The following is a 19473-nucleotide window of genomic DNA, read 5'->3' as shown; positions in this document are numbered from 1 at the left end:
ATTTCCTGGTTTAACTTCATTTTTCTTTAGTAGACCTTGATGCGCAGCACGCACACCTGCTTACACTTTGTAGAGAGTGCTTGGCAGGTTTTGACACACCCCCTAGCTTAGCTGTGCTATGCTGGGTGCACACCCAAGCCACAGGCCTCCAATCTGCCTACAGTATGCCTGACACACCCACCCATGATGGCACCTACCTCCTAGTCTTGCACTCAGCTATTCCTACTCTTACAACGTTGGGACCTGCCTCACATGCTGGGGAAAACTGAGATTCACTATCCTTCCCCTTAATTTGCATACAATTGCCTGCTAATGCATAGTTATGTGTGTCACAATGAGCCTCCCCCGTTAGCAACCACTATTATGTCTCTTGCCTGCCACTGACTTGCATGCCAGAATTCTGATTTTAGTTAGAATGCTTGTTTTAGGTTTATTTTCTTATTTTCCCACCGATTCCGTTTGCACGCCACTGCCCTATGCTTAACAAGCCATGATTGGCGGAAATAAAATTAAAGTTGTATTTTTTACTTTTGTACTGTTTGCAATGCTAATGGCCTTATTCTTGGCAATTTGCATGCTTCTTCAATGATATGCAGCCTTTATTTGGAGCTGTCATGTCTCCATTTTGGATTTTGCAGAACTGTACTCGGTTACTAACCGAGTACATTTCTGCAGATTATGCTAGTCCTGCATGGCCTGATTCCAGCTTCCCGGATAGCATATTTACTTCATTTGCATGGTTTTCTCCTGCAAATGGAGTAATTTGCATACGGGGGCTGGGAATGGGCAGGACTAGTGCAAGAGCACTCATGCATGTCAAACAGGCACGTACGTAGATCACTCGGCCGCCATATTGCCAACAGTACCTCTTACACTGATCATGCGCGCCGTGCAGGGCTTGCTGAATCTGGGGGAATTTCTTCTTCCATCTCCAAAGGTAAAATAAGGGTTCTTCTTCTTGGTATTCATGTCTGCACAACCAGGACAGGTACAGGCTTTCTAAATGCAACTTCAAAGTACATCCTATGTCTCTGTCAAAGAACATGTTGGCACTCCTACATTCCTTAAAGAATCTTCTAGGTCTATTCTTTTTCAGAAGCTGGTTTAATTTCAATGTATCTTTCTCTGATTTGATCACCACGTCTTCTCACATACATACATTCATAGGTTCATAGGTAGGTACTAGGCTATTGGCCCAAGGGCCTAAGTAAGCCTAGCCAACAGGGTTCCCTGGCTTATGCCACACAAGAAAGTCAATTTCCTGTGCCCCGTTGAGCAGAGCCACAGAAGTAATCCCCGGGGTGTATTTCTTATTTCCCATCCACTCATCAAGATTTTTCTTGAAGAGTACTAATGACGACCTTTGCTTGACATACATGGGTAGCTTGTTCCAGAGTATGAGAAGTCTTTGGGATAGGAATATATCCCTCCAGCATGTCATGTTAATTGTGGTGACAAGGTTTAGGTCCCTAGAGCATGCAGCTTGGAGGGATTGGGATTTCTTTAGGTGTAGCATGTCCAACAGCTCTGAGTTTAGCATAGCTTTATATGTTAGGCAGAGATCTCCTCGGAGTAGGGGATATGCTACAGAGTAAAGCTGGAGTTTTTTGAAATGGTCAGTGTAGGGCATCTGTTTGAGGCCAGTAATCCTCTTTGTGAGGTACTCCTGTGGCCTTTCCAGCTGCTGCAGATGTCTTGTGCAGTACATTCCAAAAGGGGCATTGTACTCTATAATGGGTCTAATGAGTGCTGAGTAGAGGGGAACAATGACCTCTTTTGTCGTGGATGAGAACCCTTTTGTGATGAGGTGTGCCACATAGAAGGATTTTCTGACTACTGTGATGATGTGATTATTAAAGGAGAGACTACTGTCCACCTGGGTCCCAAGGTCTCTTATAACACATTTGGCGTTAAGTAGACTTCCGTTTATGTGGTAGTTCATGGGTACAGAGTTTTTACCAAAGGGGATGACAATGCACATTTGGGCATTGAGCTTGAGGCCATGCCTCTGTCACCAGGCATCTGTCTCAGTGAGGCCCTTCTGTAGGATGTCCACATCATTTGGGAATTCGACTATGGCTCGTAGTTTGCAGTCATCTGTGAACTTCATTAGCCAAAGGCCTTCTGTGTTAGCCTGTACTTCAGAGAAGTAGATACCGAACAGGAGAGGTACCAAGACTGAACCCTGTGGTACTCCACTTGTCAATGGTTTGAAGTCAGATTTGGAGTCTGCAATTTTACAGTGTGGGTTCTGTCAGTGAGCCAGCTGGCAACTCATCTTGTGATGTAGGGATTTATACCTAGTTTAGTGAGTTTAGCAATAATTCCAGAATGGGGGATGGAGTCGAAAGCCTTGGCAAGGTCAAGAGAAGCTGTGTGAACCACTTTACCCTCGTCTACGGCTTTGGTGACTGATTCAAAGAAGCTGATCAGATTCAGAAGGCATGATCTGCCTTTCACAAACCCGAATTGGGTGGGGTCCAGAGTTTGGAGGTTAGCAATGTCTTTGTTTATGAATTCCATGATGATACGTTCCATGGCCTTGCAGACCAGGCTCGTCAGGCTAATAGGACGATAGTTCCCAGGATCAGTGGTGGCTCCCCCTTTGTGGAGTGGGATAACTGTTGCTGTGCGCCATTCAGTAGGCACAAAGAGTGATGTGAGACTATGATTGAACATGGTGCTTAGGTGGGGAACTAGTTTTTTCTGATGTTTCTGTAAAATGCAGCCTGGGATGTTGTCCAGTCCCATGGATCCTTTGTTTTTGGTTTTAGAGAGTGCAGCTTTTACCTGTTTAGATGTGATTACAGGGACTGTGCATTCTTCCTGTATAGATATGGGCCTTTTAGGGGATGGGGGGGGGGGTAAAGTTAGCACTGAACCTATCTGCCAGAATGTTGGCAATATCAGTTGGTTCTGTAATTTTTGTGTCATTGTGCTGTGACTAAGAGCAGATCTGGGTGTTGCCATTGAGATTCTTGATATAGCTATAGAATGCTTTGTGGTTGCCCTTAGAATCAGTGGTGATTTTGTTTTCGTAGCTAGCTTTGGAGGATTTTATAAGGGATCTCAGCTTCTCACTGAGGCTGACCAGGTAGCTCCTCCAAGCATGGGATTTTACTCTCTTTTGCAACAGTTTCTTCCTTCTGTTGTAGAGTTTGATTATGGCAGGGGACCACCAGATTGGCTTCCTTTTTTTGTAGGATAGCGTCTTGGTTCTGTTTGGGATAGCACGATTCATGCACTCGTGTAAGTGCTTATAGAGTGCATTTGTATAGGTTTCAGCAGTCATAACTGTATTGTCCATCTGCATGGGTGTCATGAAGTTCACCACTTCTGTCTTAAGAAGCATGAAGTTGGCCTTGGAGAAATCTTTTTCCGTGGTTTCCTTAATGGTGGGTGGGGACAGGATGCGGATATCTAGGGTGATTAGCTTATGGTCAGATCTGACTAAAGAGGAGTTGACTTCAGATATGGAACACTGGTCACTCATGTTGGTAATGACTTGGTCTAGGATATTGTTGCCCCTGGTGGGGGTGTGGATAAGTTGATCCAGGGCATTGGAATTTATGAATTCCAGAAACCTTTAAGCGAAGGAGTTGGTACATGACTAATAACCACAGTAGCGTATTGTTCATGCATTCAAGTGACATTTCATTAACTCTTGAACCTTCAAGTTGGATTAACTCAATGGGCATTTACTTAAAATGTTTATTTATTTATTTTATTTATTTATTCATTTTATTTTACATTTTTTTACTGGGATATTGCAATATAATAGACAAGCAAAAAAAAAAAACACACAACAAAAATAGCACATATAAGAGAAGAAAAACATTTCCATATTGAAATGTGTGGAGAGAATTCTAAATACAAAACAATCAGAATCAGATAATGTGTAACATACAATACATTTCTAGAGCGATAAAAAACAGTAACAGAAGTTTAAGTAACATAGTTTTAAAAATATACTCAGAAGATTAAGTTTGTGACAAAACAATTAAGAATCACTGTTGTATGATGAAAGCATGCAAAAATGGGATTTCTAGTAGATTAACAAAGCAACGTGACTGTGAATTATCTACTAACCTGAGTCAGAACAGGAGCATATCCATGTTTTTCATAAGTGGAATTTGAGAAATATTTTAAAATTAGATTTACTGGGTGTTGACCTTAATGTTAAGAGGCAGGGAATTTCAGATCTTTGCAATACAATTAGAGTAAACGGAATCTTAGCAGAATTTTTCTTTTGGTTATGCTTGTTAATGATTTGTTGGTGGAACGTAGGTACCAATTATTTGAGTAGTGATTTAGTAGGTGTAGAAGTGATGTTTTTTTCTGGTTGGCAAAGTGTTGTTATGTAGGAAGTGGGAAAAGTGTACTACATTGCCCTATGTAATGAATTTCAACTTATGCACTCCCTAAACTAATAACTAACTCAGAGTTGCCAAATCACTGGGACAATTTACATTTTTTGACAATCATTTACTACTTCTCTCTGGGTGCAAAATTTCTAAATTTATTTCTCAGCAGTCTGTTTCTAATTTCATTGCATTTTCTGGGTGTTTGGTTTGAGTGTGGATATCCACTTTTTAATGTCTTCAAACATTTTGAATTTCTAATACTGTGACATTACCACATTCCATTGTCAGGGTATGGTTAGATTTCATGAAATTAGCACTGTTTAATCTTTGATGTTTGTTAAGAGTGCTTTTCTCAGCACCCAGAATTGCCTTCTTCTGCAGTTCATATACAGTTACATGTAGTGGTAGCATATTTAGGTATCCCTGAAAGCCTGTTGTCCCTGCTACTATTGGTAGAGAATGCATTTATGCCATTGATTTAGGTATCCTTGAACATTCATTTCATTAGCCTTTTGCCCTTCTGCTATTGGAAGTGAATGCATTTATCCCATTGCTCTTATTTCTGCTTGCATATCTTAGTATTCTATGACATTATATCCCTTGACTGCGGTGGTGGTGCTGCGGTAGTGTTGTCGCCTCACAGTAAGACGTTGTCCTGTTCGATTCTCAGCTAAAGCGTCTTCTGTGTGGAGACATTTGTGAATGGGCGTACCTTCGTTGAAGGTTGTGTGTCAGAGCTGGCAACTCAGAGCATAAAAATCTACTGCCAATAATTAGCAGACTGGAGTTCCGCTGTGGCGACCCCTAACTGGGAAAAGCCGAAAGACACAACAATAGGGTTGTTGGTTGGCATAATGGCTAAGGTGTTTACCTCAGAAACACAAGGTATATGGTTTGATCCTCACCTTTGAAGAGGAAATTGGCTAGGCTTAAAGTGGTCCATACAGGCAGCTAGCCTAGTACTTACCACTATATACTACAAATACCTTTACTAACTCAATATAGTTGCTATTTACACTATCTGTCGTCGTATCCGATCTCTTTTGCTTTCTTTATTTCTGTGGCTGAATAAACAGAATTGATTAAACAGTATTCTTACTTATGAGAATATACAAACAGAATTACTAAAAATGTAACACACTGGGTTTATTTTTTTGTATCGTATACCTCTATAATATGTATTTGTCTTGTATGTCTACTTCAATTTGCATTATGTAAAAATTTTTTTTTACTTTCAAAGTTAAGCTGATGTTGTGTAAAAATTTCTGTGATTGCATGGGGCTTTTCTCCCCGGGCCTTCACTGAAAATGAGTTGTTGAGCCCAGTGGACTTTCCCGGTCAACAAATGTAAATAAATAAATAACCTATGAAATATACTTTTTCAATGATTAATTATATCTTTGTCCTTTTTTCTTTATTATATGTGGTTTTCTTGCTCTACCTTTTTATCTGTTGGTATTGGATTAGCCCATATAATCAGAACTTCTTTATTTTTAGTAATAAAACCCAAAATCATGCGCAGGGAACCAATGGCACCAAAGGTTCAATGATACACAAAGTCTCTCAGCGCAGTCACTTAATTTCACAAAAGGCGATCCACAGAAGCGATCCACAAAGAAGGACAAAGTAGTAATCCATTAATTTATTGTACATGTTAGCGCTTTCACCCGAAGGCTTCTTCAGACTTACAAAAACTCCTATACAATTAATGTTTAAATAATCAACATAGACACATAATTGGTCAGAATTCTAAACCTCATTAGAATACATAATTAATTAATCAGAGTAACAAAAATCATCTTTCAAAGCAGTTAGTAAATCGCACCAAGCACTAATAGAATACAATATATATTACAAGTGCATTAAAAAAAAAAAAAAAAATATATATATATATATATATATATATATATATATATATATGTATTAAAACATGTTAAAAAATGTGTGTATATAAAAAACTAATTGAACCACAATATATAATAGAAAATATAAAAAATACTTATATACTAAGTAAAACCAAACTAATACCTGGCCTGACAGTCAGGCAAATAACTATATATAGTGTGGCTAGTGAACAAAGTATAGCTAATGTTGACAGAAGAAGAGAAGTAATGTTGCACTTGTAATATATATTGTATTCTATTAGTGCTTGGTGCGATTTACTAACTGCTTTGGAAGATGATTTTGTGTTACTCTGATTAATTAATTATGTATTCTAATGAGGTTTAGAATTCTGACCAATTATATGTCTATGTTGATTATTTAAACATTAATTGTATAGGAGTTTTTGTAAGTCTGAAGAAGCCTTCGGGTGAAAGCGCTAACTTGTACAATAAATTACTGGATTACTACTTTGTCTTTCTTTGTGGATCGCTTCTGTGGATCGCCTTTTGTGAAATTAAGTGACTGCGCTGAGAGACTTTGTGTATCATTGAACCTTTGGTGCCATTGGTTCCCTGCGCATGATTTTGGGTTTTATTTTGTTATATTTTTCTGCTCTTGCTGCAGGGACCGAGCTCCGTTGGCTTGGTGGTGTTACTGTGTGTTTTAATATTTTTAGTAATGCTTTGTGGTATATATTTCCAACGCTGCTCATCTAGCTGTATGTTGTAGTGTGTGCACAGTCCTTAATGCAACAGTCTTACTGCTTTGTTTAACTGTTCAGTATATGGACCATCTGCCATGAGCATATCACAACCAGCGATGAACTGCACAACTGTTTTCAGCTCTGTATTATGGAACCTGTATTTGTTTGTTTCTCCCACATTTCTATAAACTTTTCAAACCAACATGTATGTCGCCTGCTGTATTGAGCCTCCATTACTCGCCTTTCATCTTTTGATTTAAATTTACCCCTCTTTAATAATCACATATCAATTTTTTCTACCCTCCACCCTGTTTCATTCTGTCTGGCCATCCCAGTGACCTTGTCTATTGCTGGGTGTATCTGATCTCCCTTCCTCTCTCTGACCTCTCCAAGTGAGCAGGGGTCAGAGTGGATCTTAAGGGCACTCAGGTGTGGTGGTTCTGGAAACTACTTTTGCTTGCTGAGGATGGTTATTATGATGTCTGAGTTCTACTCCTCTCTGTGGACAAACACTTCCCCTCAGGGATCATTTCCGACAAAAGCCCATCCCTCTGTTCCAGTGCCTCAGATGCTTGAGCCGCTAATCAAATCCAGGTTACCCTGGCTGTAGTTATGGTTTTATCCCTCTATGCCACAGCGCTAACTTTCATGTGTCAAATTTGGATCTACATACAGCTGTTCCAGGCGTTCTCTGTACGTACCATAATTGGGGGCGTTCCAGTTTGCTCTCTTTTTCTTCCTTTCCTGTTCTTTCTGAGGTTATCACCATTTTTGTGACATAAGCATTTGAGGGAGATGATATGAATGTAAATTCTGCAGCTTAAATAAGTACAGCGAGTCTTGTTTTCAGGCTTGCCTTTTATTTTCTTCACCTCTTATTTCAAAATCTGTACAGTCCTTTCTGCCAGCTCATTATATGAAACACAAACTGACACAGTAGTTACATGACTAATTTCAGCTTCCTTTCATAAAGGTGCAAATTCCATACTACTGAAATAAGATCCATTAACAGATTTTACTAGAAAATTGTACATGCTGAAATGTAGACTTTGTTTACCAGTGGTTACATGTGATGTCGAACAGTTCTTAGCACATATATGCATCCACTTAGAAGGAACACCAATCCAAAACAGAAATATTTCTGAAGGTATGAATTAGTACACTGTTAGGGACTATGTATTTTTAGCCTATTTCTAAGGATTTAAAATTCACTGATTTAGTGCTGGCTTGACATTCACCTAACATCTTTATTTTTCTGCATCCTGATCCGTGCCAGTCCATCATATGTATGAGTTGAGTAAACCTTTAATTCTGAAAATTTGGATGAGCTAGCTGAGGTATTGATTCTACATTCACAGCCATCTCCAAAACAGCTAGTGTTCTGGAATAATATGGCATAAGCCCTGCTCAGTTATTTTAGGCTAACCTTTCAAAACATATTCATGTGCTATTAGCAAAGTTACAGCCCTGTTAGTTCTGTGTTTACCCTTACAGAGGAGGGTTCCCAGAAACAAAAGACTTTATATACTATATACTAGCAATTATCAAATTAAACTTTTACTATTTAATAGCAGAGATATACAAGGAGGATGCAGGAGGCCAACCCACACAGAAGCATGGGATAGCCTGAACTTGGATCCATTGTACACTTCCTTGAGGGCAAGAAAGAATGAAACAATGGCTAGTGAACGCATAAAGGCTCATTCTATATCCACGTAAAATTACAACTGTTCCCTATTGATCCCAAATGCTGTCTACAAGGAAGAATAAGTCAATAGGAGGAGCAATGAATAAAGCTGTCTGTTTTACACACACACACACACACACACACACACACACACACACACACACACACACACACACACACACACACACACACACACACACACACATTCTGATTCATGCATTCACACATATGTAGGCAGGAACACACACACACACACACACACACACACACACACACACACACACACACACACACACACACACACACACACACACACACACACATTCTGATTCATGCATTCACACATATGTAGGCAGGAACACACACACACACACACACACACACACACACATTGTGATTCACGCATTCACACATATGCAGGCAGGAACACACACACACACACACACACACACACACACACAGACGCACACACACACACACACACACACACACACACACACACACACACACACACACACACACACGTGCACACACACACACACACACACACACACACACACACACACACACACACACACACACACACACACACACACACACACACACACACACACTCATACATAAACACATGCTTTCTGTCACTTTACCAGACAACTTTCTAATAAAATTTCAAAATCAAAAGCCATAAAGCCCCAACAATAATGAGTACAAGTGAAATGTTCCATATCAGTTCAAGGAAACACAAACTGACATAGCTCTATATATAAAATTATGAATCTCAGACAGATTTCCAGGTCTCATCTCACTGTAAACTTATCTTCAATCAGAAATAAGTTTCCTCTTGGTATTATCTTTGGAATTACAGCATTTATTTTTATGTGGCTACTGGGTAGACAAAGATCTTCAACCTTTATATATGAATGCAAGACTGCCTTACTAGACAACCATGTCACAATCCAGTTTGCCTCCAAGTAACAAATTTTAGCTTGATAATTTTCTAGATTTTGTCTAAAGTATGCATGTCCCATCCCACAGACAAGTTCAAAGATATAGCAAAACCACTTAGTGGAGAAGAAAATGAATCACTGGTGCATGCGTTCTACAGTGCATGGTTCTCACCTGCTCTGGGATACGTGGCAATAAGCAGGTCATCTGATTTTGCCTGGAATGTTTTCACTTGGTCCCATGTGTCTGCTGTTGTCTCGATAAGGGGGATCCCTTCCACAGGGCGCAGTTTCAGCCTTTCAAAGTTGTCAAGTTTTAGTCCCTGAAAGTCATACACAGTGGCAGACATCTTCTTGGACAGCTGGGTTTCTCTCAGATATGCTTAGACCAAAACAAAAGAATAAATTCTATCAACGTCATCTTTGTTAAGTGCTATACAAATCAAAGTGAAGCCCAGAAATGAGATGTAATAATAAAGGAAAATATTATATAAGTTGTATAAAATTATTTTGAGCAAAAGCATCTTGAATATTTCTTGAAATTATACAGTAAACAAACTACAAAAACAAAATGTAAGCAGTAAAAAAATATATTTATAACGTGTTCAGATGATAAATTTGTCAGATTAGTGAACAAATAATATAGCTGTCTAGTTATCTCCTTCAGCTCATTTTGAAAATTTGCAGTCCAGAATGTAGCCTAACAATAAATTTGGAAAACAACCCAAATTACAAAAACCACGCAGCAGCAGTAGCAAAGACAGATAGTCAAATTTCCTTAAATAAAGCAAATGAGCCAGAAAATATTACTAGGTCATCAAGTCCAAGGCTGAACAGTTTAAAACCTAATATCCTTTTACACCAGAACTATCCCTAAAATAGTTAGCAGATGTTAAAACTGCCCAACAGTGCTTTCAAATAGTTCACTAAACATAGATGTAACTACCAGCCACTTCAAGTGGATTTTAAATAAGCAGGTCTTCTGAGTGGCTGGAATCTCTTCACTTGGCCTGTGTGTGAATCATTTACGGCTTGTGATGGTTAAACCTGGTGAAAGTGGACAGAAGTGTGGCTGGCTTAACAAGTGCCTTGTACAAGTACCACAACTAGCACCCCACCCCCTAAGCTCTTCAGGTGAACAGCAAAAAAAAAAAAAAAAAAAAAGAACTTATGCAAACTGCAGTATGCAGACAGTACCTAATCAGTGTGTACCCCCCCAAATCTTGTACTGAAGAAAAAAAATCCACTCCTACTGGCACACCAACCAGGTGGCACCTCCCCTACCTCCTACCCCAGCCAATCCGGTCCCATTTCTGCAACCTGCTCCAGCCTTCCTTTCTCTGCAGTTACTATAGTTTATACCCCCACATGGAGTATGACAGCACTCAGGTTTCAGTAATTTTATTTTTCATTTTTAAATTGTAGCAAATGATTTACTACAATATAAAATCAGTTGCTATACTTTAGACCACACACACAGAGTGCTACAGGTCTCAGGTCTGTCTTAGGAATGCAATACCAGCTTTTAAAAGCTGGTATGCATTAAAGAATGATCGGGATTAGCTGATCACATACCACAATACTTTGTGCTTGGAGCAGTTACCCCTTTTGCCTCATCCTAGCTACACTTCTGAAAGGGGTGGTTGATTGCTGCAGTTCTGGGAAGATAAACGCTGTTGGTTAGAGCTGTAGCTGTTCTTCATTGACTCTCACTTTCATTGTTTAATTTATATTTTATGGAGCTTTACTTAGCATAGCGAGTCTGCAATATCATAGACAAAGGTACTGTCTCTTTTAACTGTACCTGATATAACACAAGTCACCCAAATGCATCTATAATTAAGGTCTTGCTAAGTACAGGTGCAACAAGCTGTGCATAGCTGCATAACACGAAAAACAACATACCTAGCACCTTAATAGAAGGACATAACAGCCCATAGTGGTGATACATTGTGTAAATTAGCCTACAATCAGTACAAATAACTCAAACCTGTTAAGTACAGTTCCTGAGCTGTGCTGTCACAGACACATATACACTCAGGTTATATGTTTCTTTATGTATGCCTATTTAATTAAGTGAATGCATATATATATATATATATATATATATATATATATACTATTATATATATATATATATATATATATATATATATATATATATGGATTCCCTTCATAACACTGAAAACTCAAAACACTGAAAATGAGAAAAACTTCATAATATAGAAGACCAAAACACTGAAACTTCAAAACACTGAAAACTCAAAACACTGAAAACTCAAAACACTGAAACTCAAAACAATGAAAACACATACCATACATATACTGAGTTTAAACAACATAGATCATAGCACTTTCCACCAAGTGTAAGCAGGGGGGCAAGCCCCCCTGCAGCCCCCATGTGGGGGACTGCATCCCCCACACCCCCTGCTACTTAAATATATAAACTCCAAGATTGCACTAAGTGTAGTGAAGGGCAATATTGGAGTTGATATATATAAGCAACGGGGGGGGGCAACCTCCACATGGGGGGGGTGCAGGGGGGCTTGCCCCCCTGCTTACACTTGGTGGAAAGTGCTATGATTTATGTTGTTTAAACTCAGTATATGTATGATATGTGTTTTCAGTGTTTTGAGTTTTCAGTGTTTCGAAGTTTCAGCATTTTGGTCTACTATATTATGAAGTTTTCTCATTGTCAGTGTTTTGAGTTTTCAGTGTTATCAAGTGAATCCATATATATATATATATATATATATATATTTTTAAACCAAAGGAAAGGAACTCCAGTGACTGTAGCACCTTACTTTATTAAAACAACTTTAGCGCTTTCGTCCTATGTACAATGGACTTCCTCAGATATATATATATAAAATATATATACATACATACATGCATATATTTTACATTTGTTTACTGGGAAAGTCCAGCTGGACATATGTCCTTTTCAGTGGAGGCCCAGGGAGAAAAGCTCCAAGTCAATTAAGTAACATAATAACAAATGGCAATAATAATGTACAATGTAGCAATAAAACAAATAAATATATACTGAACGTATGCATTTATTTAAACAGGCATACATATATAACTGCACCATCCACCCTTTAACTGAAAACTGTTTCAATAGGCCGTGCATCTCTTTTATTTGAACTCTGCAACTCTGTTAAAATTAATCAAGTTTTACTTCAAATTGGGAAGCATAGAATGTCAGACTACTTGTTTCCCCTCTGTTTCCAGCCGCGTAGTATTAGGTATCGTAAAGCAGTGTAGCAACTGCCTTATCCTTACAGATAATGAACCTCTATTAAACACAAGTAACTCTGTTTGTGAAAGGTGCTATTTAAGAGATATAGAGGTTTCACTCACACAGAAAAACATATACTGACATACAACACAATATGCATTCATCCCTGACACATACTGTAATATCATAAGCTGATACTGTAAAGAAGTCCTTACCTAAGCCTCCTAGACCAGTAAGGATTAAGTCTCAGTAAAAATCAAAATCAAATATCAAGACATTTTGCTATATCTTCCAGCTCTCTGTAGGTGGATCTATTCACAATCAGTTCTCACACTACTGATTTTTGCCTTTGAGGGTTTGGACGTAGCTAAAGAAAGCCTTGTGGTTGCCTTTGCCTGTGAGTCTATCCTTACATCAAACTTGGCTTTAGATGATTTAATTTGTCCTCTTAGTTGTTTGTTTAGATTGATGAGAATGTTTTTATGATGCTGGGAATAGCACTTCTTAAGCTTGACTAGGACTGTTTTCCTTTTGTTGTACAACCTATTTGTGTTTGGAGTCTACCAGGGTGGTTTGTGTTTTCAGTTAGTTTTGGACTTATTTCTGGTGGACACAATTGTTTCCCTGCATTTATTAACATGATTGCACCGGGTTTCTGTGAACAATTCTACATAGACTACTGTGCTTGCAGGGTTTGGGAGGGGCTTGAAATTTTGACATGTTATCACTTGGCAGTAGGATGTTTACATTAGAATAGTTTCTAAATGTTAAGGTGTTAGCCAGGGTCACAGAACTGACTTTTGTTATGAAGGAGGCAGCATTGAGGGCTGACCTTACCAGAGAGTATAGTATATGGGGGGGGGCTATACAGTATTCTTCCAGGTTTCTGAGTACCAGATTGAGTATGTTTTTACCCCTACTGGGCATATGAACTATCTGGTCAAAGGTATTTGTGTTTACAAAGTCCAGGAATCTCTGAGCCTGTAAATTTAGGGTTGTATAAGTATCCCATTTTATAATGGGATAGTTGAAATCACCTGTGAATATGGCATTGTGTTGAATGGTGAGAGCCTCAAGTAAGCCCAATTAAATTTTTTTTTTTTACTCATAGAAGGGGTCCTACAACTTGGAAGGCTATGATATGTGACTTTGCCTGTGGAAATCTGGACAGGGAAAAGCTTAAATGGATCATCTTATCTGACTAGTCTTGAAGTGAGCTTGCTGTTGATATAGATTGAGTCACCTCCATCTTTGGTCCCTGCTTTTGCAGTAGTTGGCCTAAATGTGTGGAAACACTGTAGTCCTGCACTGCCGGAGTGCTCTCTTTGGCTTTAAACCATGTCTCAGTAAATGCACAGATGTCCACATTCTTCAAGGTGAGGAGGGCCTGGAGGGACTAGAATTTCTTGTTTAGACTCCTGGCATTGAACAGTCAAACCTTTAGATTCCCATTAGTTGGTTTTCTTGTCAGAAGATTTGTCAGTTTGACATTGCCTTATCAGGGCACTATAGGGGAAGACAAAATTTTAGCCAATATTTGAAAGTCTAGAGGGGACAGGTGCAGACCATCCTTGACAAATAATGTGGTCTGCTGACCATATGCTCCCATGCTGAAAAATAGTGTACCCCCTTGAAATGACTCTACTGGCCATATGCTCCAATGCTGACAGATATTGTTGACTTGTTATATGGAGTTTGTAGTTGAGGTTCTAAAGGGTGTGGCTGTATATATTGTATTGGATATTGCTTTGGTGACGTATTTTTGAGCTTCCTGAGGATTTTTTTTGTAGGATGAATGTCTAGGAGGTCTTTGGGGTTTAGGAAGGCTGCTTTTAAGTGCCTCAGTGTATGTTGGTCTATGTGATGGGTCAGTACTATGTTAGGTGGGTGTAATGCTTACATTACTGACAACCTGGTTGTTATTTTGAGTGCTTTTGTTTGAGTCTAGCTTCCAGTAACATCTCTCACATACTGTATCTGTTTCTATAAGGATTAGTTGTTTCTCAGTGAATATAAGACGATCGCTACATTGTCTCAGGATGTCTATATCTACCAAGCTGAAGGTGGAGAAATTGGGAAAGTACTCCTCCATGGTGTCAAGCCTTTTTTAGATAAACTTCAAACAGGTAATACAGCATAGGTTTATGGCAGGCTGACTTAAGCATTTTGAAGATAGATAGTACAGCTAGGTTATGTGTGACTGAATTCTTGTGGCGATGCTCCTCAGCACCCAAACATGTTGTTGTTTGTGCCACTGAGTACCTGGTAAAGTTATAGGGGAGGTTTTATAGGGTAACTCTAGATTCTGAGTACTTGTGTATACATAAGGTTCTGATAAACACCGTAATGTGATGAAAAGTGGAATTTATAGACTTAAAGCAAAGCAAAGTGACTAGACCAACTAAAAAGCTCTCTGGCCAATGAAACAATCTCACTTTAAGCCTCCCTGTGTATTTCTCAACTCGGACAGACCAGGCTACCTTTTTACTGCCACTAGAATTGCAGTCTCAGTCTTCTTAATGTAAAAACACACTTTAGTAAGCCAAAAGTGAAAAGGTACCAGAAACAAACCAAACGTCTAACTACAACAAATAATTACTGGGTGAGGCTGAAGCAGACAAGCCAGCAATGAGGAACACAAACTTTAAGGCGATTTCAAAGCATGCTAACAGGAACAGCAGATGAAACAGATGCTAACACAGGCATTAAGGGTCTAGGTTGAGGGCTTCCCAGTTTGATCTTTCAGTGCCCAGAAGAACAAGTAAATGAGCTTCTAAACTAAATTTCAAGTAGGGGCGGGCAATTCAAAAGCCATTAAATGTAAAAAGTGCAACAGGAAATGAGCAGGTGGATGGGGAAAATATTAGGCTACAGACTTCTCAAAATAGGAAATACAAGCAGTAAATAAAATGCAAAAACAGAACAGGTACTGCAGAATGTAGCTCTAAATGGCTAAAAACGTAAGTGCAGGCATAAAAAAAATCAAGATTATTTCCCTGACTTATTTCCTATTTTTAAAACTTCAGTAGAGAGCTGAGTAATAATTGCTTGCAAATATAGATGTAGTCTTATTTGAAGACCAGACCATGCTTAACAGTTGTGCATCAAATATGAGTCAATGAAACAAAATAATCAATGAAAACCAAGTGAAATATGAAGCCCAAGTGTTAAAAGTTTCAGAATCAGGATTATATCAAGCTTTCACCTAGATACAGACACAGTCTGAGGCTGTTCCAAAATAAAGGCCTAAAGATTTCTCAAAACAGGAGATAAAATAAAATGAAAAAATACAACAGGCAGTTTTAAATGGCTGAGAAAGTAAGTGCAGACATGAATAACGTAAATAAAATGCATTTTCTAAACTTAATAGAAAATTAGAACAGTTCATAAAGACTGTGGCAATGCTACCTTGTTACAAGAAAGAATAAATAACTACAAATGTAAAGGTCCTTTTTCTCGTTCTTTCTTTTTTCTTTTTTTGCAGTTATGTGTGCCTATACATAGCTGTGTAGTATGTTCAGCTGCATTTAGAGTGCTTATTATTTGTACATTTACTGATCTGTCATTTCATAGCTCCAGAACATTGCATCTCTTAGAAGCCCTGTACTGCATTAATTATCTTATTGGCTTTAAATGTTGTCATGAACATGTTATAACGGGCTGAGCCAGGTAGCATAGCTTGTCCGGTTTACGATACCGCCTGCAGTATAAACCTCTTGGATGAATGGAGCTTTGTCCTACATATTTACGTTCAGAAGATATGATTTCCAGCAATCCACAAACAACCCTCTCACTCATATCCTTTATGCTGCATTTTTTTTGTAAGAACGGCTGTAATAATCTCTCTCTCTCTCTCTCTTAATCAACCAAAGGGAAGAATATAAAGATTGCAAATATTATATTACAGGGAAATTTATAAAAATAATATCACAGCATCAGAAATATGGTTGTCTTCATCATATCAATCTAACATCAAACTTCCCAGAAAAACTAAAACTTTACATAGAAATATATTAATATACTAAGCTTGGCTTGGACTCATGTAACGCTCTGAACTGTGGCTAGTGCAGAATGTTCTTTACTTTCTAAATATTGGAAGTTTAACAGGTACGTGTGTTAATTATTTCAAAAATCACCATGTCCCTCCCCCACAAAAAAGGAACAGAGAAGATTAAATTGTAGACTATCTGGAAATACTCAATTAAATATTATTAATTATAAAAAATACTTCTGTTTCATGTTTCCACCAACAAAAAAATAAGTGAATTAAGTGTAAAGGGAGACTTACCACAAGAGGCTGCAGGTTAAATCTGGACTCACACAAGGATGTCTCAGCTTATGATCATGTTCTTGACCAATCACAGAGTTTTATTTCAGGAAAATTTCAACTTGCAGAACTTGTCTGGTACAGTTCACATTAGAAATTGCCTCCAGGGACTTCTAGAGGATTTAAACAAACTTCAGAGAATTCCTTTATTCCTGGTACTTGAATCTTTGCCATGTGGATATCTTATGCCAACAAATGATACACCAGTACAAACATGTTCCTAAAAGTGCTGCAGATAAATGAGAAACATGGAGCTACAGTTTTTGTATTAAAATGAACATTAGCAATATGTCGTCTTCTACAATAACTCCACCTGTTTGTCATTTTCTGATTTTGTTAACTGCTTCCCATTGGGACTATAATCATGAGGGTAGTTCTTTTTTATTTTAATGACAGAAAATCAACCTGCCTATTTGCATAATTTTCCTTTCTGCCTGCCTTCTAGATAGTTATTTTACATTTCAGCAGTTCCACCCTATTCTTTTTTTCTCACCTTAAGCGATGGAGAGCTGGGCTTGGGGCCTAGTGGCTGCCTAAAGCTTCAGGTAAAAAAAATGAGGGTTAATGTGTGCCAGAAAAGGCTTATTCTATGACAGTTAAAGATGGTGATAGTTAACCCCATCAGTTTTTGTAAATTTGCTAATATGTAATGAGAGGGTGTATATTACGTTATCAAACTTTTAAAAGTTCAAACATCATATGGTTGAAGCCATATGATCAAACTTTTAAAACTTCGAAAAGTGAAAAAAAAAACACAGATAAAACCTACCTGACCGTTTTAAGCAGTGCAAGCCCCCCTACACCCCCCGCTCTTTAAATATACCAACTCTGAGATAGCACTACAGTGCAGGAAAGGGAAATCTTCCCATTCCCACTTTACAGAAATCTCTGTTAAAACAATTGAACTTTTAAAAGTTCGATCATATGGTGTCAACCATATGACGTTCGAACTCTATAAAGTTCGATAACATAATATGTACCCATAATGGGGAGTGTGCATTAAAGTAAACATGTTTTAGTTACCTGCTTCAGGCTGTGCAGCTTGATAGCAGATTTTTGAAAAGTGCCAGCCTGTATGGTGCTCATAGAGCTAAACTGTACTCATTGTCACCTCCTGAGTGAGGGGTTCAGGGGCAAAATATTGAGTTCACTGTAAATTGATACTATTAAGGTTGCTTTGCCTTGAAGCTTTTGCCTTGAGACTTCACTGAAAATGAAAGTTCTCACCTGGACATTTCCAGTTAACAAGCAAGCTACAATACCTGACAGGTTGTGTGTTATCATGGAAATAACGTCTGATAGGGTTGTTGTGAGGCCCACCACTGCAGGTGGAAGAACTTGCTGTCACTGAAAGACAATTATTTCCCAGATAACACCAACCCTGTGGGGCTTTATTTCTGTTATGCAATGGTTAAACTGTGTATTTTTTAATTACCATATACATTGTTTTTAAATATTGTTAATGTAAAATAGTTCCTCCACCTAATATTTTAGACTTGCTGTAGCATATATAATTGTTGTTGTAGGAAATATTTTATTTCCAAACTATAAGTTGTGTAAATATTATGTTCACACACACAGACACACACACACACACACACACACACACACACACACACACACACACACACACACACACACACACACAGACACACACACACACACACACACACGGCAATGACAGATACTTCCTAGGCTGATTACACTTCAGATGGCTCACTGAGATCAAGTGAATGAAAACAATCATACAGTGAAAGGCATTACAAATCTCCCCTCAAAAATGTTTGTTTTTCTGGTAAATCACTGAAGAATATCATCGGTCAACGAAGCAAGACACTATAGTTTCATTCGCCTTATAGTCCATCATTCATGTTGATAGAAAACCTCTTGAAGTATTTAGTAAGTGAATTGGGGTTGTATTTTAAAAACTGGGCATTGTTGTAAGAACAGTACCTCCCCGGTTGGTCTGCTCAGAAATGAGCGTAGCTTGTGTGATTGACCTGCCAAATGGCTGTGAAGGTGTATGCAAATGATGCATGATGGGCTGCCATGCAGATTTGACAGTAACATCATGCATACATTGATAGTTGATTGACAGATATTAAAATCACCGCTGTACAAACGAGTTCTGCCGGAGACGGATGTTATTACTTTGCCTTAGTCCACTTAGGGTTAGGGCTAGGACTAGGGCTAGGGTTGGGTTAGGGTTAGGATTAGGGTTAGGGTTGGGTTAGGGCTAGGACGAGGGCTAGGGTTGGGTTAGGGTTAGGATTAGGGTTAGGGTAGGGTTAGGGCTAGGACTAGGGCTAGGGTTGGGTTAGGG

General features: G+C 38.5%; 1 protein-coding gene across 2 annotated transcripts in view; it reads right to left on the bottom strand.

The window, feature by feature from the left end:
* Positions 1-9959, bottom strand: part of LOC122813766 (sulfotransferase 1C4-like) — a 237141-nt gene extending 227182 nt beyond the window's left edge. For both annotated transcript variants that reach the window (XM_044086257.1, XM_044086256.1), the window contains exon 1: positions 9758-9959. In XM_044086257.1, coding sequence (XP_043942192.1) covers positions 9758-9932 — 175 coding nt within the window. In that variant the 5' untranslated portion in view covers positions 9933-9959. The remainder of the gene's footprint in view (positions 1-9757) is intronic.
* Positions 9960-19473: the final 9514 nt, after the last annotated feature.

Source organism: Protopterus annectens, chromosome 10.part0, assembly GCF_019279795.1.
Source record: "Protopterus annectens isolate FY-2018-M chromosome 10.part0, PAN1.0, whole genome shotgun sequence".
NCBI lineage: Eukaryota > Metazoa > Chordata > Ceratodontiformes > Protopteridae > Protopterus > Protopterus annectens.
Note: the sequence above shows the minus strand (reverse complement) of the source record. Positions and strands in the feature narration are given on the sequence as shown.